The following is a 21,663-nucleotide window of genomic DNA, read 5'->3' on the forward strand; positions in this document are numbered from 1 at the left end:
TAGAAAAACAGATCACCCCAGTCAGGTCCGGCCCAAGCATTTATGGGGCCTTAAGCAAAATTGATTTGAGGGCCCCTCGGCGTCGCTTATTGTTGCAAAAAAAAAAAAAAAAAAAAAAAAAAGAATATACATATTTTTACATAATACATTAAACTGTAATTTAATTTGTTCTTGGGGGCACTCTGGTAGCCACAGGGGCCCCTAAGCAGCCGCTTAGTTCGCTTATGCCTTGGGCCGGCCCTGACCCCAGTCATCTTCTAGGCACCCTCAAACAGTGTCTTTCTACTGGCCTCTGCAGTTCCCATTTCCTGTACGTGAGGAAACAAAGAGTTCCTCTGCAGTTCCATAGCACACGTAACCGACTCACCTCTCACCAGACCACAGCACCCTCTGGGCCTCAGTGTGTACTCTTATGCATCTACATAAGAGTACATCCTGAGGGGTCAGATGGCTGAGCGGTTAGGGAGTTGGGCTATTAATCAGAAGGTTGTTGGTTGGATTCCCAGCCATGCCAAATGACGTTGTGTCCTTGGGCAAGGCACTTCACTCACTTGCCTCGGGGAGAATGTCCCTGTACTTACTGTAAGTCGCTCTGGATAAGAGCGTCTGCTAAATGACTAAATGTAAATGTAGTACACACAAAGGAACCCGAAGCTGAAGGCCATGAACCTGTAGGGGGTTTTTCCAGAACGTCGACATTCCACAGAGATGTTTATGGCTTCCACTTACAGCAGCTGAAGATACGAACGCACAACGCAACCTCTCTCTCTATGCCGACAATATCACAGGGCTGAAACTGCATACGCCTGGCTGTGATTGTAACTGATATCCATACAGTCACAGCTACGATAATATTACCTTTTGATTAATCTCCTATGGACTTGGCCACCATTGCAACCCTTTGAAAGCTAAGTGAGAGTAATTTCCTTGCCTTGATATGATGGATTTTTTCGGCTGGGACTGATTTAATGTTTCATAGTCTTTCAAAGCACTTTATCCAGTGTGACGTCTGTGATGGTTGTGACTCAGTGTGTTTGTCGCCCCGGGGGGGGGGGACTATGAAACATGAAATCAGTCCCAGCCGAAAAAATCCATCATATCAAGGCAAGGAAATTACTTCAAGTACAGGCTGGAGACTGAAGGCTGTAAAGTGTGTTCCAGTTTACCCAATCAGCTCTGACGGTTCCTGAGACAGCCTTGTCCTTATGGACACAGAGGGACACAGGCTGGACTCATGGGTTGCAGCAATCTGGACAGATAATGGACACAAGCCTACTTTAACAAGGTCTGAGACTTATGTTCATGGAGACATCATACTCAAGCCAGACCTAAGGTTCATCTTCCCAGGAATAACGGTGTGAAAATCGCATTAGGATTTCACTTATTTGTCATATTACAACAGCAACTATGCATTCAAGCCAGCCTGGGTTAGGAGGTGGTGTGAACATGTGTTTTTGTCTCACGCTGAAGGTGGTGTCTTCTGGTAAATAAGTTATTAATGACCCCATTACGACATCTTAGAATCACACATGAACCCGTGTATCGGGTTCAAACACTCACAACAAAGTAGCACAATCCTTTTGGACTTATCTGTTGACCTTCCTAAAACTCAGAACAATGAAAACGGGCAAGGGTGAGAGAAATTCTTCCCCTGCCACAATAATACAGAACAGTGACATTATAGCAGCTACTGTCTCAGCCCTTGTTACGGTTGCCTTCCTTCTTGGCAGACTTCACACCCTTAGAGGGCTTCCCAAGCCCTCTTTACACTGGAAGATCACCTCGCACCACGGAGGGTTGGATCAAGTCCTGGCCTGCTGAAAAAGGGAAGCCTTCTACTTCGATTGGCCGCCCTGTCTTGTCTGTATCCTGCAGCCAGTGAGTGGATGGCACTTGTCATTTCCTTTGGTGGCTCTAATCTCTCCGGCTCACACTCTGAAGGGTGACAAAGGTGAGCAGGGGTGGGGTCTGTGCCCAGGGGACACAAAGCCAGGCTCCATCTTTGGGACGGGTATCCAGTGGAAACGGGTTAGACACGGACACATTATTTAGCCCTAACAACAAGCTTTCACTTGGATACGCATGAAAATGGCAGACAGTAGACTAAGTAACCAGCCTAGATGATACCTTCTTATAATCATAGTTTACAGTCCTATAATACAGGTTAAGTGTGCCATTGACAGCACAATGAAAATGACTGGTAGGGGAATGTACTGTATTGAAGTGTTTGAAGATTAATTAAAATCCCTCCGTTCTGTAAATTATCTCTCAAATTCCCACAAACAGAAACTCAATCCAGTCATTGGTGTAGTTCTTCCCAAACAAACCACTAATTGCTTTCTTTACTGTCTGCTTTAATCTCTTCTCGCCTTCTTTTCCTTCCCATTCTCTCTCACACATACAGACTAACACATTGGGACAGCCATGCAGCCCACGTGCTCATCAAGCCTCCATGTTCTTGTGTTCCACTCGCTCTAAACTGGCCCCAGCTGAATCATCCAAGATAGCTCTTGACTGACTCCACCACAGCCAAGTGGAAACAGGAAATGGAAAGAAACCCAGTGTTAAAAGTGAATTGTACAAAAGCAGGAAGACAGATTCCACAATTGAATGAGTCTGAATGTCCTGTTTGGTTACACAAAGGACCTTCAGATAAATGAATAATGGGAATGCTGGACTTTTTAGGAGAGTGTTTTGGTCGTCCTGCATTTGTAAGAGATGTTCCTCTCTCAGTAGTCGTGTGGGAGTTCTTTGAGGTCCCGTGATATCCTTGCATCTCACATGTCTCCTGAGAAGCTGCACGCAAGGCTTCTAACTTAAGAGCTCAGCCCCTACGGATTACCAACACACTGCAGTTCAGTGCAGCAAGGCTTTTTTTGGGGTTCTTATTTCAGAGACCACCTGAAGTTGCACACAAACGATATGGAAATATGCGTATGCTGTTGGGCTTTTCCTGCTGTATGTAACACATGTCATACATTATGGTACTGATACTGACACCAACATCCTAACATTGCACTCAAGACACTGTCAAAATAAATTAAATACAGACTCCTAATTTCTATACCATATGGTCCCCAGACAGACCGGATCACACATGAAAATACGGGGTGGGGGAATCTTCAATTTACTCTTTGTCCTTCTGTTGTCGAGCAAAAATAAGCAGAGATCCTATAGCTGGCAGACACAGTACGTAGTATAGATATAGTATAGCCGTCTGTCTATACTTGCCAAGGGCTGCGCAGACGAAGAAAGCGTAATCTCAAAAGTACAAGCATACTGAGGAAACAGCTTGAGAAGATTAAAAAGTGTTTACTTGTTTGGGTGGGCTGGACAGGAGCTGAATGTGCAACACAGCTCACGTTTACTGAATTCCAGCTCTTTCGCTTTGACTCTGACGGGGCAAATTAGATGAATGACTAAAGGCAGCAGACTAATTGGACGAGGTCTCATAAGAACGCGGGTCCCTGTTACCAAACCCTCTCCGCTACCATGACAGCCTATGGAGTGGTCACTAATGGCAGACTGAGATCGCCCCTGCCTTCAAGACACTCACCAGAACCCACCCCGGACAAGAGCCTAGCACAAAGACGTCATTGTAAATTCATGATATCCCTCTCGTTGAAATGGTCAGCCCGCCTTCCCTCTCCTCATCATCGTCGATGAGAGGAGAGCAGTGAGCATCAACACTCCCTATGCGCGGGCATGGGAGTAGGAGAGATCTTCGAGGGAGGGCGGTCTCTCCTTTGGAAACGTGGGTTGATGGGTTCCTCCGGGGAGGGCTGGGGTGGAGAGGAACTCCAGGAGGGGTTCTCTGGATGGCAGCAGGTGCTGGACTCATATCATGACTCACCGGGGACAGTAGAGACAGCCAGAGCTCCATCAGGCTCCTCCAGGCACATCATTACACATCATTTATATCTATGTTGGGGTTACTTGAACGAGCTGTAGGTGGTGCAAGACGTCCCTCAGGTGGCGGATGAGATGGATGAGATGGATGGATGAGACTGTGCCAGTCTCTTGTGTCCCAGGTTGGCCTTTGAGATGGCATGTTTCCATGGAGACTGAGTGAGAAATGTGTGTCTGTGCCACACACAGTTGTGTTGTGGTGTGTGGGCATGTTTAGTCCGTCAGTTTCGCACATTTTTATTATTGTGTTTTCATCATTACTGTGTAAGTGTCGTCGATGCAGGAATTTAAAGAGAGGAAATGTTTTGAAATGGGCATGTTCCTTAATAAGACAAACAGATGTTCACCATACAAATGATTTCACAGTTTCACAATCGTCTTTGCAAGAATGTTCTGTTCAACTGCGTTGGGTATCAATTCACTGTCTAAACAGAATGGATGTCCTCTTTGTACTATGAGCTCTCAGTCATAACAGAGCTCTTTCACTTTTATGGCTTTCATAAACAAATCAATTCCACTCCCAGCTCAATTAACTAACCTGAATGTAATCATCCATTATTCAATAAGTCACTGAGAAGTCTGAAGGGTCATCGTGTATCCTCATTAGGTATCACTATACATTTAGGATGTAGAACAGCAGTCGAGGCCCTCTTGCAGAAGATTTAGAAGTTGAGAGATACCACACCAGGAAGAGTTATTAAAAGATGCTGCTTTCAGCCACAGCAACTGACAGCTCCAATGAAGTTTAGAGAAGATTAGTTCTAAAAATACCACCATCTCACTCCAGAACATCTTACATTCAGGCTGCGGACTGTTTCCAATGCAGCCCACTGGTGACTGTCACACCAAAGGCTACACTTTGCCTTTCTCTGCTTCGTAACGACAATCAAATAAGAAAACATAAAGAAAAGTTCCAAAATATTACACCTTCAAACATCTCAAATATGACTATAGATTGTTAAAATCCAATTAGCGATTCTTTCATTATTTTGCGATTCTTTATGTATCCCCCGTCCCCTCCCCTCCCCAGCCCCTCCCCCACCCCCACCAACCCAACAGTAATATTGTGAAGCACCACATAATATATGCCACCCCTAGGACAGGATGTGAACCAAGCTGCGTCAGTTTGTTGTGTTTCTAACAGCGCTCCCCTCAGAACTCAGACGGCAGCAGAGTCAACAGCTCATAAACCCCCACCCACCTCCCGCCCACCCAGGCAGATGGGCACAACAAGGTCTGCCGGCCGGTCACCTGTGACACTGTGGGTGGTGCTCATCTATTTCTGAGGAGCTCTGCTGACCAACCCAGCACCCCACTGGGTGAAGATCCCCCAGGCACACACCAGGAAGGCCTATTAAGCCAAGCTAATCAGGGAGGTTAGAGTGGTGGGAGGGGGTGGTGGGGGCCGCCTCGAGCCATTATTAGAGCCCCTTGTCCTCAAGTACCCCCTGTCCTGCACGTTGGAGATATTTCCCTGCTCCAACACACCTGATTCAAATGAATGGTCGTTAACAGGCTTCTGCACAACTACATAACGACCCATTCATTTGAATCAGATGTGTTGGAGCAGGGAAACATGTAAAACGTGCAGGACAGGGGGTACTTGAGGACCAGGTTTGAGAACCACTGATATAGAGAATCCATGAAGGGATGGTCCACTCATTGCCAGCTGTGTTTATGGAGTACTGGGATGATGGTGGGACCTGGTGCATGAGGACTCACCTGCAGACCAGCGTGGCGATGATGACACACCAGGCCGTGCAGCAGCAGTCTGCGTTGGGCTGCTCCTCGCTCTTCCTCCGCCTGCAGCACAGCCAGAAGGAGTAGAAGAGGAGGAAGAGCAGGTCCAGGGCCAGGCAAGCGAGGGCCACTCCTCCCAGGAGCAGGATGGACTAGGGGGAGGAGGAGGAGGAAGGAGGATACTGGAGGTTACAGTGACATGAAGCTTTCAGCAAGAGACATCAAACTTCCTAAACAGATGGATGCTCTATGAGAAATTAAGAAAGTGGGATTAAACACATAAAACGGTAAACACTGGAAAGGCTAGGGGTTATAGGCAGTATAAAATAGGTGTCTTGACCTCTTGTACACCACAGGAGCAAAAACAACATATTGTTTCAACACACTGTTTAATAACCTCTGTTTCTTCACACAAACATGTGCATCTATGCTAGTGCTAACAATACTGACTGTTTAAATTCACCATGGACAAGCCCTTCATAGCTGAGAAAACCACTTTGTGAGTGTCCTCCTGTCAACCATGAGCTTCAACCACTGAGCTTTCTCTCAGGTCAAAGTAGCAGCGTGGAACCACTGGGACTGCTAAGTGGTGACTTAATCTCCAGGTTCACAGACAGTCACTGCATTAATCTCCTTTACATCCCCAGGCAAATCTCTACAAGGCTATCTCCGAAGTCCCATTGTCATTGACTAGCCGCAACCTTGGATGGAGTTGAAATCACTTCCTCCCAAGCGAGTTAATGCTTTCTTGAAGTCAACGTAAGCTTTAGCATGATTTACACATGATTCTCATGTGTGCGTACCCAGTGAACTCCTGTATCCCTGTAAGCACTTTCAAAACAAATGCAATCGCGAAACTCAAAAAGGGGACATTTCCTTTCAATGAGTGCCAAGCCTGTCTTACCTGCTTTATGTGGGCATTGGGGGTGCGGAGAGAGCATTGTGTTCGGCTAATAGGCCAGAGCAGAGGGGCCTGGGGGGTTCTTTAGGTAGGTTAGAATGCCAGGGTTTGTGCGAGGAACACATTTTTTCAAACTGAAGTGGAGTCTCTCTCTATGGTGCTCTGAGACCAGGGCACCTTCTGCAGTGCGTGTGGGTGGGCCATTTGAAGAGAGTTGGCACCACTTAATACATTAGTCACCATCCGCCATGTAGACGAACATTTGCATCACACGTTATTATCTCACGTAATAAAACTGCTCATAATCTGCCTTAACTTGCCAGACATGACGCATGATTCAAAAACTTTTTGATCTCTGATGGCTCAATGAAAATACATCCAGTGCGCAAGGGAAGAATGTTCCTGAACAACAGCTCTCTACTCCTATGCAATACAAAAAAGGAAACTGTTATCCAAAATGCAAGACAGCCCAGTTCCCTTCAGGCAAATGCTAAATAAGGATCTAATATTAGATGCCGAGTGGCAGTCTTCTGTTCCGCTTGTGGACTGCTGATAGAGAACAAAGGCCTCAGTTAAAGAAGCGCTGTAGATAAAGGGACATGAAGGATCTATTTACCCAAACCTCAGACACTTAACTGACTGCATTTATATTCTTCTCTATTTAGCCGAAATAATGGACAATAAATCTGCCCTGGCTGAAAGGCAGATGTCATGGGCCCAGATACAAGGTAGGCATCTGCTCAGTGAACCGTCGGTGCAATGAAACACCAACCTGACAACTGTAAGAGAAAACTAACCTGCTCTACGTAGGCCTAAACAAATCCAGACAAACAAAATAGAACACAAGTCTATTGCATAGTTGGGCTGGGCCAGCGTGTAATATGTAGGTCAAACAGAGCCCTCTCACGTTTGTACTCCTTTGGGGGGAGTGGGGAGGGGAGTTGACTGTAATTACACAGATTTTGATCCAGGTTTTTTTGTTTTCCAGACTGGTATATTAAACAGGAAAATGCCAGAGCTCTGGTTCTCTAAACACAGCAGCATCTCAGTAAAAGATCAACCAAGCGGTTTGCCTTTGGTGAATGGAGGGGTTCCTCATAGAATTTTCTATAGTTCTCTGCCCTGGAGGAACACCTGACCTGAATTACAGAACCTGACTAAAGCTTCATCCAAAGCAAACCACCCAGTTATAATCTGTGACATGTGCCATTGAACATGCCTTGAATATGCTCCGTCCAGTCAACTGAATACAGAGGGCTCGGCATGTCATATCCTACTTTCAGACAAAAGAGGCCTGAATGGAAATGGTTTCTAATTGGTTAAAAAATAAGCATTGCTGAAAGGAGCCGTCAGTTTCATCTCTCCTGGAATAACAATCCCTCTGGTGTCACTCTGAGGCTACGGCTCCCAATTTAACAGAACAAATAAGCTTAACCTAGTTCCTCTTCCTCTTTCCATTAAACGCCAAAGCATGTCTTTACTGGACACTAAAGTAGCCCTAATTAAGGCGTCAGTTGAAAATGATGCTCTGCAACGGGAAGGTCTCCTGCTTCACTCTGACCACCACACAAGAGATGGGGAGGGGTGCTTATCTTCTTTCATCGCCCAGATCAGCCAAGCTGACACCCCCCAAAAAATGCAGCTCTCCTCATGTGAATCACTTGTCAATTATTCAAAATGCCTGATGTTACTCCTTGGACCTTGTCTCTTAAATGGAGGACCAGAAGTGTTATCAGCCATCTCATTAGGCTGTATGGTATTTGGATGATTCCAAGTTCTTCCAAAGGACATTCAAAATGATTTTATACTCATTCTGGGCCCTGGCCTAGCTATGCCTGTCTGGGTGGATTGATAGGTTAGAATTGATCAAATTGTCGTTTGATGTGGTGATAAAAGTCTGAACGGTTCCATTTGAACACAAGGAAACATCCTGACACCTAAATAGCAAGAACCAAACTGGTCAATTTCATCCCCTTTCAATTGAACACCGTCAAAGTAATTTAACTTCAAAAACCTGCAAAACATCCCAAACGATCCCAAAAGACTTGGGCGATGGTTGTTAAAAAGAGAAACGGGGCAAGGTTCAGACGGATAAGAGCATCAAAGACTCATTGGATTCAGCGTAAGGTTGAGCTAAACCCCTTCACCAAACGTGCTGACAGCTCCTCTTCGTTCTGACCCTGTGCCGAGCCACAGGAGGCAGGGGGACCCCTCCCCCATCCTCAGCTGTGCAGAGTGCCCTGCTCTCATCTACTACGCACTAACAGGCTTAACCCCTTTCAGGCTATGGCAGTGCCCGATGATAGCCAATAGTCTGAGCTTTCATGCAAATGGCTCTACAGTGGCAACTTACCGCTGCTACGGCCTGCTCCTTAAGTCTAGCTGACGAAACATAACAGGTAAAAATAAGTGAGGCTGAGGGGGGAATTTATGAGGTCTCCCTGACGCTGAAGACAATAGAAAATACTTTGTTACTGCTCTAGGGGTCACAACCTAAAGGTTAAGGTCTTTACCCCAAGGTCTTGTGACCATGAAAACAGGCTTTGTCATGTGAAGGCCTTAGGAAGATAGACAGAATGTCTGTCCGAAACAAGCACAGCATATTCTTTCTCTTTTCTGTCTGATGCTGACTGATTATCCTGTGCCAATGAATGAGTAATTCTGTTGATTTCCTTTTTTCTTCCCACGTTAACCTAATCCAAATCAGGCAATTTTATAGTCAACACAAGCCGTCAGGGCCATATTGGTGGCTACAGGCCACCTGTTCCAAATTGTGTCCATTCACACAGCTATCCTCTGGTGAGAGAATCCAGCAAGGAATTAGGCCTACGTATTTCCTCGAGAGACATACTGTATTTTTCTTCAAGTTGGCCATGGCTAATTTCTGGGTTCTGCTTTTGTTCTCAGCTTGTCAGTTGACTTGTTCCTTCGGGGCCTATTAGTACACTAACAGCCTTTTCATTTTATTAGTACAAAGCATTTATGACAAAAGACTGGCAGGAACCAGCATGCATTTTGTGCAGTCCACAGGCATGGGTTTCAGAAATGCCGCAGGATATAGGTTTAACACAATTACGACTGTTTTTCATCCTCAAGACTTAAATAGATAACAATGGTGGACTCTCCTGTAAAGCCCATCAAGTTATAAACTCACCTGTGGTAGGTCTGTCTCACACATAAGTGTGCAAGATATAAAGCTGTTCAACTGCTATAAGAAACAGTGCAAATGTCCGGACTTACCTGTTGATATGCTGAGTCCTCGGGGCGAAAGTCACTGCTTGTCTGTTCGAATTGCAGGTTAAAGTGGGGCAGTCTGTGCAGCAGGTTCACCCACCATGGTGGGGAATAGTTGACCACTGCTGCCATATTTAACAGTCTGTGAAAGCTTCTGGAAAACTGTTGACAGTAATAACCAGTGTAGAATAGTCGGAGTCCAATTCTTTAAGTTCTTGTAAACAGAGTGGACAAGAACCAAAAGGAGTAGCAATCCAGCTAGCTAGCTATTCTACTATCTATTAGATGTGCACTGCTATGTTCTACTCAGGTAAGATTATGCTATTCGCAGACAGTCCAAGTTCCACTTCCATTTTCACTTGCCTTTGGTAATTGATTTTATCTGATGTTTATAGATTATACATATTGTAGGTGGCAACACATCTAAGTGTCTAGCAGCACTATCTATCCATGTCTGCCTTCCGATTGCTCTGCAGATGACGTATGACAACTGACTTCCTAACCCATCAACCAACTCGCTATTGCTCGCTGTATTGTTTCTCTACTCACAGATCTACTCGAATATCTTCCATTCCTTTGCGTTTCCGCAACTTTATTTGAATGGGTAAATTGCACTTAAGCCTTGTACGTGTTGTTATTCGTTCTCCTGAGTTCTACTGATGATGTCCTTGTACTGTTCTCGTGCAGTTCCTCCTGGGCTGTTAGCCAGCAGGCTAGCTAGCCATCCGCGAGTTTTTTTCTTGTTCCACACTGGAGCTTCTTTTATTTTATCCACATAATTTGTAAACGGCCGCTTCTTCTTCAGTGTAGTTTTAGAGTTAATGTGTTGTTTTCTGATGAAAGTACCCAAATAAGAGATCAGAATCCAGCTGACCGTAGAGAGACAAGGACGCTGAACCTCACCATGAACTAGCTAGCGGTCTCTTACATCCTCCACAACACAAGAAACTCGGCTCCTCCTCACTCCGAGGCTGCCCTTAGCACTTCTGCTACCATGGTTGTGTAATACTGCCCCCTGGTGGATAGGTTTGGAAGTCACAATTTCATGCACAAAAATGAAGAAATCCTGTCCAAGTTAGTTGACTATCTGGTGAACACAAAATAAAGGAAGAGTTTGTGAAAACAAACCCATTTAAAGCACATATTCTGTTTAGAAGTAATAACCTCATTACTCAAGCACACACACAAACACATGCGCACATTTTTGTAATTTGTTATTAAGTGTTTAATGCTACTATTCGGCCTCAATAACAAACAAACGAATTTGTTTGTTCAAATGTTTTGTATGTAGCCTACTGTTTCACAAAAGCTAACATTTGTAGAATGAGTAAAATGCTTACTGCTACTTTAAGAGGTAAGAAATTCCACGTTTTTTTTACATTTTCTTCAGGAAATCACATGGAGGTGCTGTCGTGCTCACATGACAATCTGAACTATGGCAGGCGAGATCAATGAAGGTAACTTGCATGCCAAATATACACTTATAACATGCCTGTACATATGTTTTTGTTATGTATTTTGGTCATCCTGTATTCTGACATAGTCAAGCTGTCAAGATAATCTTGTTTTTTTAAGACTAGAGATAGGACATCGAAAACGCACAGCGCGTCCTCATCCTAATGTCTTGAGAACTGAACACTTCAACTTGGCGGTTAAAATGTAACTTTGTTAAGCAGAATGATACAAAACAGTGGTTTCAACCTGACTTAACCATAATTGGTGTATTTTACCAATGTTTTAGTCTATTATGCACACCTGTCAAACGTTTAGCTATGGCACCAGTGAAAATGAAGAAAGTGGAGACCAATATGCACTTAGTATATCATCTGTAAATGTTCACGGGCCAGCAATGGCAACATATTCCTCAGAATATACTTATTTTCCCTTGCCCTGATGCATGATAATCATAAGGGTGAAATTATAATTGGACACGATCCCTTCGCACAGAGTTCCTTGTGTAGGCTAATTAATCGTCCATCACTTAGTTCAGTAGTATTGTAACACTTTGATAGTGTACACATTACATATTACTTAATTTACATAGGAACAGAAGGTTTTATTTGTAAACCTTTTGCCGTTTTGGGGGAAAGCACTTGTATGGGGTATGGGTTTGTAACTGTCATAACAGACTGTTGATCCTCTCCCAGGATCAGTCCCTCCATACTACAGGGAGGTGTATGAGGCTATTTGCTGTAAAACAGACGAGCGAGTGCAGTCTGAGGTGTTCCAACGGTTGCTGAACAGGACAGAGTTACCCAAAGCTGTGCTTGCCCAGGTGGGTAGAGAGCTAACCAAGGACGAAGCTGAACCTTGTCAAACTTGCATTGTTCCAAGGAGTTATCTGGAAGTTAGTAACGACTTGAGTTAGGTGTTAGAAATTGGCACTACAGATCACATTTAACCTCAGAGTAATTCTATGGCATCATTATCATCTTAGATTAGATGGACAGAGCAGGTGTTATAGCTTTGCTTGTTATGGAACCCATGTATGGTGCACATTATTAATTGAAACTCTTGGATGTATTTTAGGTGTGAATTTGTGGTTCAATTTCATCCACTCACTCTGATCTAACTCTGGATTACAACTGTGAACATTGTTGTGTTCTGAATTTGTCATGAATTCCTTCACTGAATGTAGAAAACGGTTGAATTCAGACCTTGTTTTGACAAATCAAGTTATGTATGTTCTGTGTTGATTCTAGATTGCTGAACGTATTGAGTACACTGAAGGATTCATAAACAAATTGTCCCTGTATAAAGCTCTGGCACTAATTGCTCTTGCTCAGCAAGGAAAGCAACCTAGCCTGAAACTCTTGGAGAATTGCATTCAAGGTAAGACACTTTTTTATTTTTTATTGCACATTGTCATAAACATGTTGCTTCATGAGTAGTTTAAACAGCTATAAGGATGTGAGAAGTGCAAACCTTGAGACCTCTATAAACTGCAAGTCTGCCATTTTTTAGTAGACAGTTTTTCTTGTGATTTGATTTGTTTCTTATTTCAGATGCTATTCTACTAACAAAGTGTAGCCAAATATTTTAAGGAATATGACTCAATACATGTGGCCTTGCATGAAGAATGACATAAACAAAGTTTTGCTGCTTTTATTAAAACATTTTACCCCAAGACCTAAGAGTGTTGTATGTTTTGGGCCCGATTCCCAGAGCACTGCTTCCGGGAATATTCCACCTCCGCCTACATGTTATTTTTAAAGACATGGCTCAGCACTTCTGCAACACACTTCTCTCTGGATGAAAGGTCATTTGCGTGTCTAGATTATACTTGACCACTTATCCCATTCTTTGGCATGGTTTTGTGGGGAGAAGGATGGTAGCCTACAGCCCTGCATGTTTCACTGGTAGGCCCAAAGGTCCTCTGTAATTGTGTTGGAGAATAGTAAAGGAGTCTTGAGGATACGGAGGTAGCCATTACCCTGAATATAGCTCTGACTCGGGCCTCTTTTCCAAACCTCTATGATTATTTAAGGCCCTTGTGTTATTTCAGGTGATGCCAATATGGCAGCTAACTGTACAGATTTGAACTGTTGTGTCACATTTCAAGATGGTTTCCCCTTTTATCAGGTTTGGACTGAAGAAGGATCCCATGTACTGCAATCAGTTCTCATTTTATATGGGCACTTACATTACTGCTGACAATAGCAACAATACAAATAAAAACAATATCAGGCAAAAAGCATTGATTGTAAGATAACCGTTGATTGCCGTAACAATCACTGCTTTAAATACAAATGATATCCATTTGATGTGTTATGTACCTTATGTCATGTTGTTCTTCACAGAGCTACCAAAGCCTCAGCTTGGAGAGCCGAAAGACTTGCAGACTTTGAGGATGCAGCCAGTTCATGAGAACCCTCTCACGGTGTCCCAGACCCTGAGCAAGCTGCTGGCCACAGACAGTGTACAGGTGGAGCTCATCCCTGAGAAGAAGGGGCTATTTCTTAAACATGTGGAGTACCAGATCACAAGCCAGGTAAGAAGAAACTCCAACTGGTATGCCTGAGACCATCATGTGTGTATTCGATTATATCAGTAGCAGTGTGTTGTTTAGTTTTTTAAAATATATTATTTATAATAAGCTAAAATCCAGGAGATGGACGCGTTTTATCAATCCCGTTTCAGAGGGTTGTAATGGGTTGTAATGCTTGTCATAGAAGATCCCAGAGAGAAAGTATACAACCATTACATCGATTACCCAGGAACCCTGACAGGAACAGAAGCTGAGTTGTTTCTGTGCAGTGAGCGTTCACAATCAACTTGAGGCAAAGCAACACATACCCATTGTGTATACTTCAGTTGGCTTTCCAACCAAAAGCGTCGTATACATTTGAGTTACAAAAAATGTATGTCTGTTGTTTCTTATATGTAGCGTTTCAAGATATCAGTTTACCGACGATACAGTGATTTCGATGTCTTCCATGAGCTTCTGCTGCAGAGGTTTGCCTACAGAATGGTGCCTGCACTTCCACCTAAAAGGATGCTCAAAGGAGGTAGGACCTTTTGACTTACTGGTTATCTACGTCCTTTTGAAGATGGGGCATCTGCTTGGTTTGTTTCATGCAATGACACTATGTTCTTTGGCATAGCCCAGTTGTAGTTGGCAATGCAGCAGTCTAAAATGATAACATCTTTTTTTCCTGTGAAGCCGTCCAAATGATGCCATTTAAATGGGGAGTTTAATGCTGACCTTGTGTCCACAGTCCTGAACTCCATGTCTGAGCGCGAGTTCATTGAGGGAAGGCGGCGTGCTCTGTGCCGTTTCATTAACCTGGTGGCCCGACACCCCTTCTTCTCTGAGGACGAGCTGGTGAAGACCTTCCTCACCTTCAATGGCTCGGTGTGTGCCCGCTCTTCTTCTCCTTGCCTGGTTCTACAGTAGGACTTGGGCCATGGAAGTCTCTGCTAGGTAGTGTGATGGTACTTAGTTGCGTCAAACTTCTCCCTCTTCCCACAGGAGGTTCAATCGAAACTACGTGACGCTTCCAAGAAAATGGGCGATGAATTCATGACGAATAGAATTTCAACCCAGGCAAAGGTTTGACACAATATGACAAAACATATGCTTACAGAGTGTTCTGCAACAACAATGAATACAATGTGTAGCTAGTGCCGGTAATGGATCCCCTGGCTGAGTGGTTCGATGACATCTGTGCTACAGGAGTATCTCCCCACGGATATTCAGGCCCAGTTTTCAGCAAGCAGGGAGTTGATCAGAAACATTCACAACAGCTTCGTCAAGCTCCGTGACAGGGCAGAGAGAATGGCTGAGCGCTCCAAAGAGAACGCAACAGACTTGCTCATGTTTGGCAGAGAGCTCAGGTACTGTACAACAGCTTGGTTTGGTTCACCGTAAACTGTGTTGCCCAAAAACAGACCTGCTCCTCTTTATGACCCACCACTCCTGTTGTATAACCAGTTTTGGTAGTCTGTGCTTTTATGAACCCTTTTGAGATTGTTATTTTCAGTTAATTAAGCTTTTTCAATCATGGGTTTTTGTTTGCAGTACATTGGGCTCAGACGGTTCACCCATCCCTTCCATGGCCTCCTCCCAAAGCACCTGGGGTACCCTGCGTCAGTCTCTGAAAGGCCTGTCTGTGGAGTTTGCTCTGCTAGCTGACAAAGCTGCTCAACAGGTGAGGACCACATCCCTGAACTGGGCCACGCTTGATTTATGATAGTTTTTTTTGTAAAACGGTCCCTTTATTTCCTTTAGGGGAGAAGAGAAGAGGATGATGTGGTGGAAAAACTCAATCTGTTTTTGGATCTACTGCAATCATACAGAGTGAGTTTGTAAATCAAGTGAAAAGTGGTCAATCTTGTTGACCACAGAATGCTATGTGGTACACAGCTACGTACAGTGGATCTGTAAGCCTCAGTGTTGCTTCCCTTAGGACCTGTGTGAACGCCATGAGAAGGGAGTGCTGCATGAGCACCAGAGAGCCTTGCAGAAGTACAGTGTGATGAAGAGGCAGATGATGAGTGCCACAGTGCAGCCCAAGGAGCAAGTATCTGTGGAGCAGCTGGAGTCACGCATTGTACAGGTACACATGATCCGCACAATTAGGGAGCTTTGCGCTTCATTTTTTTTCTTTCAGATGGCCTTTTCGTCCCTCAATAAATCCATACCAGGTCAAATACTGCATGTAATTTGTCGGGCTGCATCCTCTGTGACATTGTGAAGAGAGAGCATTCCCCATGACCAGTATCTTGGAATAAAACAAAATAATATATGATGTCTTTGAGAGTGGTTGATATATAAGTAATCCGGATCTACCATGAACAGCAAGAGAATGCCATTCAGACCATGGAACTTCGGAACTACTTCTCCCTCTTCTGCCTTCATCAAGAGACCCAGCTTATCTTCACATACCTCCCAATCACGTCAAATATCCTGGGGGCTTTTGTGAACTCCCAGGTCCAAGGACACAAAGAGGTGAAACTGTGCCCTCGCTTAATATCTTAATGTCTAATGACTGCCCATAATGTCCTTTGAGTATGTGTTTATACATTATGTCTGTGTATAAATAACGTTTTTTTTGTTTGTGTGTAGATGGGTGAAGTGTGGAATGATCTCCAGCCGAAGCTTGGATGTCTTTTTGGAGCAAATAATGGAATTCAATCTCTTCCTCTAACACCCCAGTAGAGTTATTATACTGGTACTCCAAAACATTTCTTGAAGTAGTTGATAATGAAGATATCCTTTTTGCTTGGGCTATCTGCACATACAGTTGTTAAAGCTCTCAAGTAACTGCTATGTAACAGTTTTTGTAACATATTGTGCCTTATGAAACTGTTCTTGCATCATCACTGGCGTTCCATTCAATGGCCTGTCACCACACTAAATGTAAAGAAGATGGCTTCTAGGGGCATTTGAAAGCACATGAACGTGCTTTGATCTTTTGATTTTCGTAAAAGTATTCAATACTGTGGTTGATAAATCCACAAGAAAGCTGGTTTTGCCTGTTTAAATATTATACCTGTATTTTGTTACTGTATCTTATTACTTTGTAAAAGCTTACTGCTAAATGAGGGATTTTGTAATGAAGTTTTTTTTAACATAATTTTGTAAACTAAAGTTTTAAAACAAGAAGATAAAGGTAGATGTAGGCTACTTGTAAATTCAAGTAATTGAGCTAATTGAAGATATTCCTACTCACAGCAAGTGTTTTATTTTTCTTAGAGTTAAAGCTGTACGCTTCCATTTTGTTATAATATAAATGCTATTGAATCATAATAACAGAGCATGATGTTTCTGAAATTTACAAGAATTTCTCAAATATATCTAAACCTTTATATTTTTGATACACATGCAACAATAAGATCTTGCTCTTGTCTATAGATCATTTCTGTCTTGAGTATAAGTGTTCTGCACTACATAATGTTGATCGTCTGTTAATTGTGTCTTCACATTAGGTATTGCCAGCTTTTGTAAATGGCGTTGTCTGTCATGTATAGCCTAAACAATAAGAATAATCTTCAAATTCCTGGTTGAAACTGAACTGAATTATTTCCTATGTTGTGATCTCAACTCCATGCTTGCACCTCAAACACAATACTAACTACAGGAATGTAACTAATGAACTTTGTTTTTTTTATGATTAATGGCTGTATTTACACTATCAAGCATTGATTAACGCACCAAAGACACACAATGTAATAATCTAAAAGTCTTTAGTGTAAGAAACTTATGTTTGGATCAAATTAAGTGTAGTTATTTATCAGGTAGACTGTTATGGTGTTTTGCAAGGATTCCCTCTTAAATCTCCAGTGTTTACTTGTAGGTATGTAATATAAAACTAGCAAAGAGGTTTTTTTAAGATGTGTATAATATTCATAATATATTCAGTTATTTTGGATTCTATTAAAACAAAATGAAATCAACAAAAGATGACTATTTCTTCAACAATAAACATAATTGACCTATGCACCTTTTATAAAGCTCTTTCGAGTCAGTCGCTTTAGATAAAAGCGTCTGCTAAATAAACACATCTAAATGTAAACATCACAATCTGATACTTTCATTACAGTAAAAGAATGACAGAACTAAGAGGCTGTTCAATCGAGTGTTTCATAAAAGTATTGCAGACTTGACAACTGTTGAACATCTTTTAATTGACACATTAGTTATTGTTGATCACTTGTTTTACAGTTTTTAAAATGTTATACTTTGTACAGGATTCCATTTTAGATAAGTATAGAAAGACAGTCCTATTCTCAAATGGCACCGAACTTCATAACATGACCAAACAATATGGTGGCTACACTGCAAAACCTCAATAGGGTGTCCTTCAGAAAGAACATCTGTTTGACCTAACATGAATGACCCTGTCATATGTTCTCCACTTCCTCCAGCTTGTGGTCGATGATCATGTCATGACCCTGGAATTTGAAATACCCCAAGAATTTCTTCTTTTGCAGCATCAGCGGAAACCACATAATATCATCAGCCCACATTTTAGAGAAAGGTATTTTGTCAAAGTCAAACCATTGAGGCCTCATCTCTACAAAGAAAAAAACAATACATAGTTAACATGGTCTAGCTAACAATCAAGCACAACTTCTAAAATAAGGAAATGCTATACCAATCCTTACCTTCTGACTCGGTCGGTTCTCCATTGTAAGTGTCGATCCTGAAAACATGGACATCAAGCAACTCTGTTTCTCCAATGAATTCAAATTTAATATTGCCAATCTTTTCCAGCACATCCACAGTGAGGCCACTTTCCTCCAGCAGTTCTCTGTCAACAAGAGTAAAGCAGAACAGTTCAAATACGGTACTCAGAGAATTTATTATCCAAGTGACACCTACTCAACACACCTCCTGGCAGCCTCTTCAATCGTCTCTCCTGACTGAACCTTGCCTCCAAAACCGTTCCATTTCCCTTCTCCAAAACCTCTTTTCTTCATGCCGAGCAGCACCCTTCCAGGTTGTACCACCAGCACCAGAGTCAGCAGCTTGGAGGTAAACATTTCACCACCTAAAAAGTAGTAAGCATTACCATGTAACATACATGATTATGTACACTAGCCTACACAGCAAATTATGAATTGCATAGCTTGCATTTGAAAATTGATTTGTGTTTCATAGTGTTCCAAACATTCATTTTGAATGAAACTACATAATTACTCCCGTCTCCCGCGTTCCCGGTCGAGCATGTGATGTTTCCATGCGAAGCCGTAAAGCAAACAGTAGACTTAACAAACAAAACGATTGGGAGACGTAGTCAAGATTAGATATGATTTGCCCTGTCCGCATTCTTTACAGTTTGCAGAAACCTACCACCAATGTGTTACTTTCTAATATGTTCGACTCTGAACTCATAGAAAACTGGATGAGAAAATTCCCTTCAGTTTCGTTTCAGTATAACAGCCACTGTTTCAAAGGTTGAGCTTAAGCAATTAAGTTGATGGAATCATATACATACAATTTAAAGTGTTTAAGTACAATAGGATTTGCACCCCACTTACAGGCGGAACGTTGTTTTTTGGGAGGACGTAGAGTCTGGATACACGAGGGAGCGGAAGCGAATTCTTTTTGTAGAAGTTATCACAACATCGTTATGTGGTACTCACATCTTCAAAAGTCGTATTTACATACCACTATAAATATCCTAAAAAACGCACCACATAATCTGAAAGGCAAGAGTACCTCTGAACAACGTTGGATAGTTCGGCAGCTCAAGGATCCTTTTGTCAAAGCAGCCCATGTGCACAACTACCGGTGTAGGAGCGCTTTCAAGCTCTTGGAGATCGATGACAAATTTAAGATTTTAAAACCTGGACTAAATGTCATAGATTGTGGTGCTGCACCAGGCGCCTGGAGCCAGATAGCAGTTCAAAGGGTCAATTCTGCTGGGACTAGTGAGTGAAATTAATGTCCATTGATTGTGTGACATGCCCTTTCATGACAGCTAACAGTGGCATCGTTAATTGGGAGATAGCCTATTGTATTTTACAAGGAGATGCCGCTGGTGAGAAATATTTTCTCACTGGTCGGCAAGATCATGTTTTCAAAAAGATTAAATTGCCACTGATCGATTTTCATTCACTTTATTTCAGATCAAGAATTACCACGCGGCACTGTGTTTGGTGTTGATCTACTCCGTGTGTCACCTCTGGACGGAGCCCACTTTCTGTCCAACCATGACATTACTGACCCCAGCACACATGCCAAGCTACTTGAGCTCCTCCCGGGTGGTCAGGCTCATGTCATTCTGAGTGACATGGCGCCCAATGCCAGTGGTTTTAAAGAGATGGACCACGAGCAACTTGTCTCCATGTGTGCATCATTGATTGATTTGGCTAAGAAGGTTTTGATTCCTGGAGGCTCTCTGATATGTAAATACTGGGATGGGGCTCTCACACAACAGCTTCATGATAAACTGTTAGCTGTCTTCCGTGAAATCCGGACTATTAAACCAAAAGCCTGCAGAAAAGAATCTGCTGAAAAGTTTTTCCTCGCTAAAATGTATAGAGGAATAGATTCCTGAATTTTCTGTATATAAAACACGTCTTCACAATATTTGGAGCAGTTGACTTTGATGGCTTGATTTTATTATTTATTATTATTTTAAACTAGTGTTGTAAATTTAGGGAAATGGCGACTTGATTCTGAATTCTTGAAAAGCAAGATTCTCCACCAGGAGATGGCACTCTTAAGGTGTCCATAAGATGTGAAAGCGTTGTCCATTTTTTCAGTTTCTTCCTTGTCAAAACGTTATGTTATGAAGTGCACACATTATTTCTTTGAACACATTTCTCTAGTTTAGTATTTGCAATGCATATAATCTGCTCTACTAGCCATGTAGAAGTATGTAATAATTCCCTCATTATAGGCTTAGAAAAGTAAAATGATGTGGATAAAAGAATCATAGACAGCGTGACTAATGGAAAGCCTCAGTCTACTAAAGCTGTGTATTATAAACAGTCTCGGGCAGTCTTTTGAGACTGAAGAGTCTGTATTCCTTGAAATTATGTTTGCCCAGTAAACTGCTATTCCGATTGCAGCTATTCACAATATGAGTGAGCTCAATACTTTGGGATGCAATGTTCTGGTTGCATTTTCACTATGCCTTATTTCTCCGTTGGCTTGAATGCTTCTGTGATGATACTGCTCTCAGTGTTTGAAATCATCCTGTCGTTTATGAATGGAACAAATGTATTATAACAGATTGCACTATGAGATGTTGGGATCTGATGGATGGATCTAAACTGGGTCTTAATAAAACATAAAAAAAATAACTGTTCACTGAACTATGTAACATTCTTGGTTGTCACAGACCAAGCTATCATATACTGTGATCTGCACAAGATGCTGCAAAGTCCTCTATGTTGTAGATTAACGGTTAATTGCAATCCACTGATCTAATCCACATCCATATTTAGTAGATGAGGTGTTCATGTATGCTTAAAAGACACCGCTGCATTTCTATGTTGCTTGTGATAATACCTTAAAAGTGATTCTATAAAAAAATCTAATATAACAGAATCTTACAATTTGGGTTGTCCTTAGCAGTGTTACAAAACATTTCCTTTATACAATGCTCAATAATGTATTAACATCACTACTGAATATATGCTTTTAACGGTTTAATTTTATTCAATTAATCAACTGTTGAGGCCTACCCTGAAAATAGTCTACATGCCCTTCAAATAAATTACAAATGAGTTAATTTCCTTGTTGAAATCAGATTAAACCTGAAATTGAGTTTTTTGAAGTCCAATTATCCCATGAAATGGAATCTTTTAAACCTAATTAAGACTAAATGTGCATGCATTTTTGGCACCAATGAAAGAGATAGTTAATGTTAGTGTACTAATGGAATCTGCTTATTTGCTTTGGGGGCAACCTGTCGCTAAGA

At 42.3% G+C, this 21,663-nt stretch overlaps 4 protein-coding genes across 9 annotated transcripts in view; 2 read left to right on the top strand and 2 right to left on the bottom strand.

The window, feature by feature from the left end:
* ttyh3a (tweety family member 3a) overlaps window positions 1–10,729 on the bottom strand; it is a 28,542-nt gene extending 17,813 nt beyond the window's left edge. For both annotated transcript variants that reach the window (XM_047037594.1, XM_047037595.1), the window contains exons 1-2: window positions 9,791–10,729; window positions 5,632–5,801 (exon numbers count right to left, since the gene is read on the bottom strand). In XM_047037594.1, coding sequence (XP_046893550.1) covers window positions 5,632–5,801; window positions 9,791–9,916 — 296 coding nt within the window. In that variant the 5' untranslated portion in view covers window positions 9,917–10,729. The remainder of the gene's footprint in view (window positions 1–5,631; window positions 5,802–9,790) is intronic.
* Window positions 10,730–11,173: 444 nt separating this feature from the next.
* Window positions 11,174–17,677, top strand: snx8a (sorting nexin 8a). 3 transcript variants are annotated; one of them, XM_047039144.1, is made up of 13 exons: window positions 11,174–11,241; window positions 11,932–12,059; window positions 12,487–12,616; window positions 13,585–13,775; window positions 14,172–14,292; window positions 14,503–14,639; window positions 14,757–14,837; window positions 14,961–15,121; window positions 15,306–15,435; window positions 15,516–15,584; window positions 15,694–15,843; window positions 16,086–16,235; window positions 16,353–17,677. In XM_047039144.1, exons 1-13 carry the CDS (start codon window positions 11,220–11,222, stop codon window positions 16,443–16,445), a joined length of 1,563 nt encoding a protein of 520 aa, XP_046895100.1. In that variant the 5' UTR covers window positions 11,174–11,219; the 3' UTR covers window positions 16,446–17,677. The 3 variants fall into 3 exon arrangements, with proteins under 3 accessions (XP_046895100.1, XP_046895101.1, XP_046895102.1); XM_047039145.1 differs by lacking the exon at window positions 11,932–12,059 and having other exon boundaries at window positions 11,194–11,241; XM_047039146.1 differs by lacking the exons at window positions 11,174–11,241; window positions 11,932–12,059 and adding an exon at window positions 13,367–13,487 and having other exon boundaries at window positions 12,530–12,616.
* A 217-nt stretch (window positions 17,678–17,894) lies between these two features.
* On the bottom strand, window positions 17,895–19,028 carry nudt1 (nudix (nucleoside diphosphate linked moiety X)-type motif 1). Of its 3 annotated transcripts, none has more exons than XM_047038612.1 (4): window positions 18,930–19,028; window positions 18,621–18,780; window positions 18,395–18,540; window positions 17,895–18,303 (listed from the first exon to the last, which is right to left on the bottom strand). In XM_047038612.1, exons 2-4 carry the CDS (start codon window positions 18,770–18,772, stop codon window positions 18,131–18,133), a joined length of 471 nt encoding a protein of 156 aa, XP_046894568.1. In that variant the 5' UTR covers window positions 18,773–18,780; window positions 18,930–19,028; the 3' UTR covers window positions 17,895–18,130. The 3 variants fall into 3 exon arrangements, with proteins under 3 accessions (XP_046894568.1, XP_046894569.1, XP_046894570.1); XM_047038613.1 differs by having other exon boundaries at window positions 18,922–18,993; XM_047038614.1 differs by having other exon boundaries at window positions 18,905–18,952.
* A 269-nt stretch (window positions 19,029–19,297) lies between these two features.
* mrm2 (mitochondrial rRNA methyltransferase 2) lies at window positions 19,298–21,349 on the top strand. Its single transcript, XM_047038352.1, has 2 exons — window positions 19,298–19,663; window positions 19,862–21,349. Exons 1-2 carry the CDS (start codon window positions 19,363–19,365, stop codon window positions 20,290–20,292), a joined length of 732 nt encoding a protein of 243 aa, XP_046894308.1. The 5' UTR covers window positions 19,298–19,362; the 3' UTR covers window positions 20,293–21,349.
* The last annotated feature ends 314 nt before the right edge of the window (window positions 21,350–21,663 follow it).

This window comes from Hypomesus transpacificus, chromosome 17 (assembly GCF_021917145.1).
Source record: "Hypomesus transpacificus isolate Combined female chromosome 17, fHypTra1, whole genome shotgun sequence".
Classification (NCBI taxonomy): domain Eukaryota; kingdom Metazoa; phylum Chordata; class Actinopteri; order Osmeriformes; family Osmeridae; genus Hypomesus; species Hypomesus transpacificus.

Bases quoted from the DNA above. Each gene is read 5' to 3' on its own strand.
- snx8a (XM_047039144.1), top strand. From the start codon at position 11,220: ATGGCAGGCGAGATCAATGAAG. The intron at 12,617-13,584 runs GTAAGACACTTT...TGTTCTTCACAG, and splicing joins CTTGGAGAATTGCATTCAAG to AGCTACCAAAGCCTCAGCTT. The intron at 15,844-16,085 runs GTACACATGATC...TACCATGAACAG, and splicing joins TGGAGTCACGCATTGTACAG to CAAGAGAATGCCATTCAGAC.
- mrm2 (XM_047038352.1), top strand. From the start codon at position 19,363: ATGTGGTACTCACATCTTCAAAAGTCGTATTTACATACCACTATAAAT. The intron at 19,664-19,861 runs GTGAGTGAAATT...ACTTTATTTCAG, and splicing joins GGTCAATTCTGCTGGGACTA to ATCAAGAATTACCACGCGGC.
- nudt1 (XM_047038612.1), bottom strand. From the start codon at position 18,772: ATGTTTACCTCCAAGCTGCTGACTCTGGTGCTGGTGGTACAACCTGGA. The intron at 18,541-18,620 runs GTGTGTTGAGTA...TCTTGTTGACAG, and splicing joins ATTGAAGAGGCTGCCAGGAG to AGAACTGCTGGAGGAAAGTG. The intron at 18,304-18,394 runs GTAAGGATTGGT...TTTTCTTTGTAG, and splicing joins AGAACCGACCGAGTCAGAAG to AGATGAGGCCTCAATGGTTT.